Source organism: Stigmatopora argus, chromosome 5, assembly GCF_051989625.1.
Source record: "Stigmatopora argus isolate UIUO_Sarg chromosome 5, RoL_Sarg_1.0, whole genome shotgun sequence".
In the NCBI taxonomy this organism is placed as follows: Eukaryota; Metazoa; Chordata; class Actinopteri; order Syngnathiformes; family Syngnathidae; genus Stigmatopora; species Stigmatopora argus.
This window is the reverse complement of record NC_135391.1, coordinates 18,145,351-18,157,296: the sequence shown is the minus strand read 5'-3', so window position 1 is coordinate 18,157,296 and position 11,946 is coordinate 18,145,351. Positions and strand designations below refer to the sequence as shown.

Sequence of the window (11,946 nt, the reverse complement as noted above, 5' to 3'; positions counted from 1 at the left end):
GAGAAAACCCATGCAAGCCCGGGAGAACATGCAAACTCCACACAGTGAGGACTAACATTTTGCTGTAATCGATGATCCTTATAAAGCATGACTTATGGGTGTGTGAGAGTGTGTGTATGTTAAGATTCTCTCGCTACGTTTGTCCAAACCGTGCAATGTAGAGTTGAAATTTTTTTATGGTGCCCAGAAACGGCTGTCGGATCCTAATAGACGAGTGATTGATTTTCTTCACCATCTCCTAGTGTGTAAACTCAACTTTTAATTGTTAAAGCTGAAAGCGGAGTTGATGTATGAATCGTTGTTTTTACATGATGTGCCCTAAACGCTACCACGCATGTTTTTTGGAATGTGGGAGGGAACCGGAGTACCCGGAGGAAACCCAGGCAGGCCCGGGGAGAACATGCAAACTCCACACAGGTGGACGTGACCTGGATTTTAACCCATGACCCCAGAGCTGTGAGGCTGACGCGCTAACCACTCGCGGCACTGGGCCGCCCAATTATGCCAAAAAATATCGAGTAAATAATTGAAGCGCACCAAGATAGCAGCACAATCTTCTGCCTTCCAAAGTGGTGGCGAGGCTTCGACCTCAGTGGTCATCTATAATCCTTATAAAGCATGATTTATGGATGTGTGTGTGTGTGTGTGTGTGTGTATGCTGAGATTCTCTCGCTACATTTGTCCAAACCGTGCAACGTAGAGAGTTGAATTTTTTTTATGGTTGCCAGAAACGGCTGTCGGATCCTAATGGACAAGTGATTGCATTTCTTCACCTTCTCTAAGTGTGTAAACTCAATCTTTTATTTGTTAAACACCCATTTTTCAAAAGAGATTTTTTTTAATAGCGCAACAATTGTCTTTTGCTTCTAAACAAGCAGTTGGGACTGGCGAAGCCGGGCCCCCATGCTTGTATATCTATATAAAGGACTATGTGAGAGGGGTGGTGTCAAGGTAACCTCGTCTTGGCACATCAAGATGACTCCGTTGTTTAAGAAAAGTCACCTACTCCTGACGAGAACCCGGTCTGTGAAATGAGAGACGCGTAAGAGTGGCAGGGATTTCACTGGCATGACCAACTGCTTGTTGGGAAAGAACAGAGTGGAGAGGTGTTTCTGGGGAAATAGAGAATGGTAATGTGTACATAGTTTTATTCTAGTGCAGTTCAGCCCATTCCAATGCAGGCAAATGCGGTCTAGTCTAGTTCTGTACAACGCAGTCCAGTCCATTGCATTGCAGTCAATTCCTCTCAAACACAGTCTGGTCCAGGGAATTCGAGTACAGTGAATACTAGTCCAGACATGGCAAACTACGGCCTGCGAACACAAAAGTTATGGCCTGTAAATTACGTATAATGACAAGCCTTGATGGGGCTCATTTGGACGTTTCTTCTCCATAAGTTGAAGTGACGAGAAAAACACAAAATACACTTGAAATAATTATGACAATAATAATTTTTATGTTTCATTCATTCATTTTCTGTACTGTTCATCCTCACAAGTGTCACGGAGGGGGCTGATGCCTGTCCCAGACAACTATGGGCAGCAGGCCAGGGGCACCCTAAATTGGTGGGTAGCCAATCACAGGGCACAAGGAAACGAACAACCATTCACGCTCACACTCACGCACAGGGTCAATTCAGAGCGAGGGCATGGGTGCACGTTTTCATTCCAACCAATATCAGGTTCTCCTTGTTTCAGAAGTCTCATTTGTTAAACAGTCCGTGCTGGATCAATTGGAACAAAAACCTCTCTGGCTGACATACATTAGTATACATCATATACTCGTCGCTAGTCATACATAGGGCACAGCTAGAGACCGATAACCATTTGCACCCACAGTCACACTGCCACCGAGTTGGAATCCATCCCACACTGCCTGCACCGTAGTCAGGCGAAAGAACCACTGCACCATTGAATGGCTGATTCCATTTGCATTTATTTAGCCTTAAAATGTTTGCGTCTTCGTGGTGCTTTAAATTTACAAAGTAATTTTTGTCTAAAGTTTTGCATGTACCAAAAAAATGAGCCAAAAGTTGCACTTTTTGACCGTAAAAATGCGACTCCAGTTAGAAAAATTGATTTTTTGAAAAACTGGGGCCCAAAGTCAAAAATCGAGCGCGGTAACATCCTAGAACCATACATTTGTAATTTTTTGTTCAAAATCGCATTCAAATCGGATGTACGGTGTTGTCTCCATTTCGTTCGATGTTAATGGGCAAAGACACTAATGCGCACACACACATACATTCTCAGTAAGTAATATGTATAGATGACCTAGTAATTCAAAATTCAGATATAGAAATGTAATGATGATTTTGATAATACTTTATTTACAAAAATCTTATTTACATTTACTGTTTCTGACTTAGAGTTAATATTTTGATATGAGATTCAAATGAAATCATATTTAGTTCTGGATTAAACACTGATTTAGAAATAAATATTTAAGTTTCTAAATATTGTTGTAAATGTGAAAAAAAAAAATTCTTTCACAACATGTTAAAGATTGTTTGGTGCTAAATGTGACGAACTATTGCTGTTATCATCAACTATGGTGTTTTACAAACGGTGCCGTCATTCAAATATTAAAACCCCATGTGGCTCCCGAATAAAAAAAATGTCCACCCTTGGTCTTGTCCAAACCGGTCCTCAAGGGCCGCTGTGGGTTCAGGTTTTTGTTCCAACCGATCATCCAACCAATAAAGTTCCGGCTGAAACAAGAAGCACCTGACTGCAATCCACTGATTGCACTTCTAAGAAACCAGATTGGTGGAAAAGTTTCCTCTTATAGGTTGGAATGAAAACCCGCACCTACTGCGGCCCTTTCTGCAATAGTTTGTCCACCCCTGGTCTAGTCCATTCAAGTGAAGTCCAGAGTAATCCAGTACAGCACAGTTCAATTCCATATAAGTCCAGTGCACTGCGGTCCATGTGAATGCACTCTAGCGGAGTTCAGCGCAATCCAGTGCCGTCAAATCAAGTGAAGTCGATTCCAGTGAAGTACATTCCAATGCAGTCCAGTTCACTCAATATCCTAAAATAGTTTGGGGGCAAAGTAGAAAATCTTTCTAGGAGTAATAAAGGGAGCCGCTTTTCAGGTGTCGTATGTCAATATGAACAACTTCGGGGAAAATGGAATGCTGTTTCCAGGAATCATTTCTTTCCCCAGAGCGTGGCGAAAGCCAGCCAGACTCCAAATGTTGCGTAAATAGAGACGGGAAACAGGAAAAGCATGGAGGTGGCTGCGGTTTTGCAGACCTTTGAAGAGGTATTGGAAATAAAGCCACTGCGCTGCAGCTCATCCCTGAACTTTATTGCGCACTTTTCTTCTCCTGCATTGACCGGCGCTCCGTCTGTTTTGCCTTACACATTTCTGGATGTGGGACGATCCCCGCCAACGCTAATTTGTCTCACGTATATGCCATCCCGATGTTATAAAGTACAATATTATGTGTTGTGAATCAAAATATCACATTTGCGCCAGTGAAGAATGATCAGAAACACTTTTGCTTGGTTCACTGTCAGCCAAGTAGTATTTAAGGTTAAAGGCAGTCCAGTACACCCGTATGCAAAAATCCCTGTCTCAAAATGAGAAGAAACAAGAATTCATCCCTTTTTATTCAAAACCATCAGTTTGAACTGATTGCAATGGTGATCCACGGTCCGTTGTTTTAAAAGTAACTAGACTTGCTGAACACTGACTAATGAATGTAGACATTCCTCATCATTTGTCCGTCATCCGTCCCGCACATCCTTGGCGAGTTGCGGCGGTTGCGGAAGCCTATCCCAGCAGATTTGGGGTGAAAGGGATAGTAGACCCTAGACTGGTCACCAGTCAGCCATCACCAAGCTGGAATTGATGCCACCCTTGCCCACACCAAAGACAGGCGAGTGAACCACTACACCAGGGGTCGGGAACCTTTTTGATGGAAAGGGCCATACACAATTTATATTTTTTAAATGTTAATCCTTGAGAGCCATGCTCCGAATTTAAAAGTCAACATACATGAAAATGCGTGCCTTTTTAGTCACTTCACCACTTTTAAAGTACAAAAAGTCTCTGAATTCTTTTGACAACATTGTTATGTTGTTGCTAATCAATGAGTATCAATGAGAAAATCCATGCAAAAGAGTGTAATGGAAAAAAAATGATTATAAGGCGCTGGGGTAGTGTCAATGCCATAATACCAACGTACCGCTCCTATTCCTGCGCTTTCTCACCAGCAGTTTCCATAGTTTACCTCACAGGTTAGTGGAGAGCCATATGCACCCATCAAAAGAGCCATATGTGGCTCCCGAGCCATAGGTTCCCTACCCCTGCACTACACCATCAGGTGGCCTCATTCCTCTACAGTTGCTAAGAATTCATAGTGAAACATTTTTTTACTTGTCTTTACAAGATCTTCCTAAAAATCACAAAACCCATGAATATTTTCTTAATAAATTTACACAACATGTTTAGTTTAATGAAGGAAAAAGTAATTATTCTATTTTTCTATTATTTTTTTTCTTGGTGAGTAGTCTGTGTGGTTTGCTGAGTACTACTTTGTGCACCACAGCACGTTCGACCACCTGATGGTGCTGTAATTTACAAATACATACAGTAGATGGTTGTCAGTGAGATTTGAATTTTGCATTCTGGGTGGGATAGCTGAAAAGTTCGAGCTCTTTCAATGCCATAAAAGAGAGCAGTCATGTGACTCAAAATAATAATAATTCAAGACTCTAAATGAATTTGTCTCTCGTATACATTCAATCTATTTGAATAGGGAAGGTTTGCAGAAAATGAACATCGCTTCTTGTCCTCCTGTGTGTGTGTGCGTGTACAAATAAAAAAAATCAATTTTGGAGTGGTATTGGTCTGATTTCTCTTTGCATTCAACAAATCAACATTCATTCATTCTCTAGTTTTCTGGACTGCTTATCCACACAAGGGTTATGGGGGTGCTGGAGTCTATTCCACCCAACTATGGGCACCAGGTGGGGGACACTGAAGCCAATCACTGGGCTCAAGGAGATGGACAACCATTCATGCACACTCATACCAAAGGGCAATTTTGGAACGTGGAGTCGGACCCAAATGCAGGGAAGCATTTAAGGGATGAGGATGAAGGGAATCAAGAAAATATCAAGGATGTAGAAATAAAAAACAAAATCAAACCTGACGTGGAAAGACGTGGGGGAACGAGGAACTTGGAACCTGGCATGGAAACTTGGCATGAAACAAACAAGGCAGACGATCCCACCAAGACTAAAAACCACACAGGGTTTAAATAGACAGACAAGGGTTGATTACAAAGTACACACACCTGATCACATAAGGGAAGGGAAACCATGAGGGACACAATAGGCAAAAAGCATACAAACCAACCAAAACCCCAACTAACCCTAACATCAGCAAGTCTACCATGCATGTTTTGGGGATGAGGGAGGCAACAGGAGTACCCAGAGAAAACCCAGGCAAGCACAGGGGAACATGCAAACTCCACACAGGAAGGTCCGAACCTGGGGTTGAACACTCAACTCCAGAATTGTGAGGCCTACGCTCTAACCACTCATTCATGGAACTGCCAACAAATCGAGTAAACCCAAAACATCTCAAAATCCTCATTGAGTGACCAACATTTTTCTCAAAATTAAGAGGATGTGACACCAACATGTTAATGTTTTCTTCTTCCAGTCAACTGGATTGGACGTCTAGTACTGTCAGTGGCAGCCAGTGAGTTACATATTCCCCTCAGGATGATGATGGAGCCATACTCCTCCTTCTTCATCCTCCCACAGCTGCAGGAGGAGGAGGTTGGGGAAGATGAGGAGGAGTGGCCTGAAGTGGCGTTCGGTCAAGCGTGAGTTACAAACTGGAGCGGCACTCCTGTCAGAGGGTCACTCGCTCCTCGCTCACCTTGGCTGCTACGGCGGGACTCAGAGAAAAGGAGCCAAAGATCATCTCTCCGCTGTAAGTCATTGACGCACAGTAGACTGGTCACCAACTAGGTGGGATATTGTTTATCTCATTTTCATACACTTTCAAAATCTAATCTAATTTAACTGTGTAAATGTTATTTGAGTTCAGTTGTCAGCATTGAGTAAGTTTGTCTCATGAGTCAAATGGAAAAAGCTCCAATGAGACATTTCTTTTTAAAAATTCAAATGTAATGGATTCAGAATAATATTTAGTCGTTATAGTTGTACTGTTTTTATTTTACACAATTTTTACATAATTATATTTATATATTATATTATTCTATATTACCATAAGAATACAACATGTAATAATATATATTTTATCTTTTCTAAGAATATACCTAAAATACATATTTATACTATTTGTATTTACTTTTATAAGCTTTGAAAGTGCTGTATGTATATTTATATTTAACAACTGTCAGCTAAATTCACATTTAACAAACACAACAAAAATCCTTGTGGTAATATACAAATACTTGAGAATAATATTTAAACTAAACAAATAAACAGAAGGCGGCCTGGCGGGGGAGTGGTGTGCTAAGGTCAAGGGTTTGATCCCAGGTCGGTCCTCGATGTTTGGAGTTTGCATGTTCTTTCCAAGTTTGCGTGGGTTTTCTCCAGGGTCTCTGGTTTCCTCCCACATTCCAAAAACATGGAGAGTAGGTTGAACTAAGTGAAAAAAATATTGCAAGAAATAGAAGTGCAGAAAATTACAACTATACCTGTTAAATTAAAATATTTTAAAAAATGGGAGACAAAACATAAAAAATCAATTCCAAGAGGACTCAAAAATTAGGTATTTATTTATTTAAAATTTAATATATGCATTGTTATTAGTATTTATTTGTTATATTTATTTGTATATTTTATGTTTACAATCCTTTCATGATTTTTTTAAAATTTTAGGTGTTATTGAATCTTCAGTTTAATTATGTTTTTAATTCTATATTTATATTATCTTATTGTCTGCCATTGACAGCAGTAGATTTGAAGTGTGACTTCAAATGGATCGGATGTCTAATAGGGCTGAACTCATTTGTAGAAGAATGATTGGACGTCTAGCAACACCAATGACACTGAAACAGTTCTATGTAAATTAAAGCATCAAGGGGTATAAACTCATATCAGATCAATTTTGTGCATCTACCAGGAAGCTGTATCCGACAACTAAAAGGATTCCAATTGCTCGGCAGCCACCAAGATGAGCAAGGGGTAAGTTAACGCCGGCAATCTTTTTTGTGAAACGACTGATAAACAAACGCCTTGGGATATCTTCTCCCTTGGAGGTCATTTCAAGGGGGAGCATGTTAAAGTTTAACAACGATACGAGATGTGGCAATGTAATTGCTTGGTTAATTTGTGTTTGAAACACACTCACGCCTGCCCCCATCTTTTTTCGTACGAGTAAAGAGAACTGAAATCTGAAATCAGAAAGCTTTTATCACCTCTTCACACCATGTTTTTTGGTAATATTTTACTCCAGTAGACGGGCTATGAAAGTGTAATATACATGTACATTAGAAAATTGCTTACTGAATATAGTCAGTTTTCTGCAGTCCTTGATTAACTCCATCAGTGACATTGATGGTGGTGGTTACAGACGTCCAGTTATGTGGCGTCCAAAATATGTATTTCTTCTAATAATTGAAATGAATTTGGCACTAGTTTATCACTGGCAGTCAATGAGTTATGTATGGAATAAGTTAATTCTTTTTCTTTGACCTTTGACCCAAAATGCAATTTCCTAATCCCTTTAATTTTACAAACATCTCCTGCAAACTTGATAATATTCCGAATGTTTGTTCTTTAGTTACCGTTAACAAATTTGTATCCCCATCTGTTTCATATTTCAAACATTTCAACCAAGTTATATATATATATATATATATATATATATATATATATATATATATATATATATATATATATATATATATATATATATATATATATATATATATATATATATATATATATATATATATATAAATAAATCATTCTTGAGTTATCACAAAATTCCTTTTTTGCACCTCGGAAACCTTTGATGTCATCGCCCTTTGGTTAATCACCTTTTCTATTCTGTTTCACTTTACAAACATATCAAGCAAATTTGACACTAATGTGTTCATTTGTTGTCAGGCAATTAGTTAATTTTGGGTTAGCTCCTTGTTAATTTTGGCGTAATTATGGGTCACTTTTTGTACATTTTGAAGCATTCTCAGGTCATTTCCTGTACATTTTCAATAATTTCCAGTTGATTTTAGGGTCATCACATCCTGTTTTTTATTTACTTTCAGTTGTTTTCGGGCATTTCTGTGTTATTTCTTCATTGTTCACCTGCTGTTAAGTTTGGGGTATAGGTGCCACACTTCCTGTTAATTTGGAGTCATTATCTGATGATTTTGGGACATTCCTGGATAACTTCTAGTTCATTTTGTGGAAATTCCTTTTGTCAAAAATAATGACAGCCCATTGATCTTAAGAGTTGTAGATTTTAGCATCATGACAACAGTAACACACGCACGAGAATATTGGCGTGCGGGTTTCACAACGTCTCGCAGACAGCATCAAGCGAAAGACGCCTGTGGGGCTTGTTGATGATAGAGGACACACAATACAGGCTGGATGACTTTGCGAAGGCCCAAATGGTTGGACTTTCTGAGCAAGGCTACAGATAGTGACAACCCTGATTTCATTCACTGATCATCAATACCCTGTTATATATAGAGACATGCTGCAGGGAACCTGTAAGCGCTTAGCGCTGGAATGTCTTTCGCAAGAGTTATTTCCTGTGCAGCTGCTCGTACAAGTCTGCCGTTTGAAAACAGAACATAATTTCCATTGGATCGTTTTGGGCATTATTTAATTTGTTTTGTTGACATCCTGCCAGAAATTGCAGAGGACCATTAAAGAGATTTCATGTTATCGAGTAAAGAGATTAACGTGGAATCTTGGTGAGGGTGGGCGTGGGGGTTGAGTGGGGGGTATTCCGGGAAATAACATAACATTGACCATTTTTGTTTTTTGAAGAACATCAAATGCAAAACTAGCAATAGTGCTGGGCAATATGAGGAAATAATTGGTGCGAATCTTAGTAAATGATGGTTTGTTATAAGTTCTTTCTTTCGGCGTTTTTAATAATGTCATAAAAATACAATACACTCAGTTATTTCGTCCGGATGATTCTTAAATCACTGATGCAGAACAGCCAGTAGATGTCTCGATAACAGCAAAGAATAGCAATACATTTCTGATAAATGACCATGCAACAAAATTAAGTGCAAAAATGAATAATAAAAATATATTCAAGTCAATTAAATTTAGGTAAACTGAACCTCTAACTTAACGCATACATAATGCAACGTAACATTATGCAACGTAACATTATGCAACACAGCGTAACAAAGGTAACAACTCAACACATTGTAACGTGACATTACATACAGTAATTTTTTTCCGGCACGTATCGTAACTCAAGTTACCAAAAGCTAACTCAATTTAACTCTAAATAAAGTCGTCTAAGTATAGTCATTTTCTAAACAGCTTATCATCACAAGGGCTGCGGGGGAAACGTAACATAGACTTATTGTGATTTAACTTGTTTTTTAAGGAAATGTGTCTTTAACATAAAGTAATTTAACACACAAACAGAACATACAGTCAACCAATTAAACACACTATTTTTTATACTATATATATTAAATACAACTCAATTTAACTGATATTAATGTAACTTAAATTCATGCAACACAAATGAACTCATTCATCCATCATTCGTACCACATATCCTCGCAAAGGGTTGCTGGTGCCTATTCCATCTGAAAGGCAGACCACACCCTAGACTGGTCGCCAGTCAGTCATAGGGCACACAGAGAGATGGACAACCATCTGCACTCATTCATACCGCCACTGAGTGGGAATTGATCCAACCCAGTCAAGCAAGTGAACCACAATACCATCAGGTGGCCACAAATTAACTCAACTCAGTTGAATTTTAACCCAATTTAACTCCACTCAACACTTTCTAGAAATATGTTTTTTGGACCACAAATTCTGTCTTTTGGATCTCCAGTGGTCCACAGACTTCAGTTTGGGAACCACTTTTGGATGAGAAATCTCCTAAGATTATATGTAATGAAAAGAAGAGGTGACAGTGGAATGTTGGGGAAAAATAGGCCCATCCATTCTTTTGGGATCATATCTAAAGCCAAACGAGCCTAATCCGTTCTCTGTAGAGGATTATTATAGGGAAAAAATGTGTGGACTTGAGTTTGAGAACAGCTTGACTTGCTGTATCTTAACTTGATCAACAGATGGCAATGATGATAACAACAGCATGTCCTGGCAACTTTTGGATCTAACGCCATCAATGGCACTGAAAGATGAGCATTCACAATCAGTGCTCTTAGTGGAAATTAATTGGAGTTATAAATGGCAATGAGTTAAATCAGGGTTTTCCAACTCAATTTCTCAAGGGGCCACTGGAAATAGTATGGGCTCCATCAAATGTTCCTCTCAGAAATACTTTGGCTAATCTTGTTGGTAAAAACATCACCAAAGCCACCAAGTTTTCAATAGCTTGAGTGAGGGTAAGCAAATAAAAAATACATTGCCCATCTCAAAATTTGTGCCAGCCACACATTTTTAAATTATATTTAATACTTTTCGGGTGGCCCGGCGGCTGAGGGGTTAGCGCGCCGGCTTCACAGTGGGGGTCCTGGGTTCAAATCCAGGTTGGTCCACCTGTGTGGAGTTTCCATGTTCTTCCCGGGCCTGCGTGGGTTTTCACTGGGTATTCTGGTTTCCTCCCACATTCCAAGGACATTCATTGTTGACTGATTGGACACTCTAAATTGCCCCTTGGTACTATGGGTGTGAGTGTGAATGGTTGTTTGGCCACCAATGCCCGGAGGCAGCTGGGATAGGCTCAAGGACCCGACAACCCTGGCGAGGATAAAACGGTTCAGAAAATGAAAGTAAAAAATGTATTAGATTTCTTTCACTGTATTGTATTTTTTTTATTGTTTTAAACTTGGCCGCCTCGTGCCTGGCTTCGGTGCTGGCAGTTACCGGCTCTATTCAGGCTGGTGGCGGTATGATTGTGAGCGCGGATGGTTGTTTGTCTCTCTGTGTGCCCTATGTCTAACTGGTAACCATTCTAAGGCATATTCCTCTGCCTTTTGCCTGAAGTCAGATGGGATAGGCTCTGGCAAACCCCCACAACCCTTATGAGGATGTGCAGTATGGAAGATGGAATGAATGTTTTAAATTTATTTTGACTGAAAATGCTCAAAACAGATTACACTTCCCCAAACACGGGATTAAACCCTTAATCTCAGAACTGCAGGGCTTCCACCTACCCCAGAATTTCAGGAGTTTCTCCGGAAATGCAACGCAAACTCCGGGACTCCGGACGATCTTCCTAAACTCCGGAAATCCCCAAAAATGTTCACTTATTTTTTTTTTTGAAGCACCCATTTTGGAAAATATTTCCAATTGAAATCCCTTAAAATTCACAACATCGCTAGGCTTCCGCCATTTTGATTCAACTGCACTGTAAACCGGAAGAATTCGGAAACACGAGTGCATTGTGAATCTTCCGACTTACAAGTTCTGACGAATGATTCGTCTTGTGCGACTTCAGTGTGGTAGCCTCTATCGCTTTAACATTTTAGTTTTGTTTTTTTCATACGGGAAGTAAATATTATTAGGGCTGACTAAACCACCAGTCTTTTGTTTTGAAACAAATCCTATGATTTCCAGGGTTGTTCTAAAGGAAGTAGCTAGTAGTTAGTCTTCTCAATATGCCTGCTCGGGTTAAGTGCAAAATGGATGGCAATTTGGATGAAACTTTTAATATGAAACCCAGACACTTGCAGAAGTTTATAGGTTCGTATTCGACGAAATATCCCATGTTGAAGCCGTCTCCAAAAGGACCGACGTTTGCACATTGCACAACATGCAAGTGCGACTTCAGCGT

At 39.6% G+C, this 11,946-nt stretch overlaps 1 protein-coding gene across 7 annotated transcripts in view; it reads left to right on the top strand.

Annotated features, from left to right (window-relative positions):
• The first annotated feature begins 5,852 nt into the window (after positions 1-5,852).
• slc4a4a (solute carrier family 4 member 4a) overlaps positions 5,853-11,946 on the top strand; it is a 62,708-nt gene continuing 56,614 nt past the window's right edge. For 6 of the 7 annotated variants that reach the window (XM_077601772.1, XM_077601774.1, XM_077601771.1 and 3 more), the window contains exons 1-2: positions 5,853-5,955; positions 7,117-7,178. In XM_077601772.1, the coding sequence (XP_077457898.1) occupies positions 7,168-7,178 (11 nt within the window). In that variant the 5' untranslated portion in view covers positions 5,853-5,955; positions 7,117-7,167. Of the gene's footprint in view, positions 5,994-7,116; positions 7,179-11,946 lie in introns of all 7 variants that reach the window. The other variant, XM_077601769.1, reaches the window with a different exon arrangement.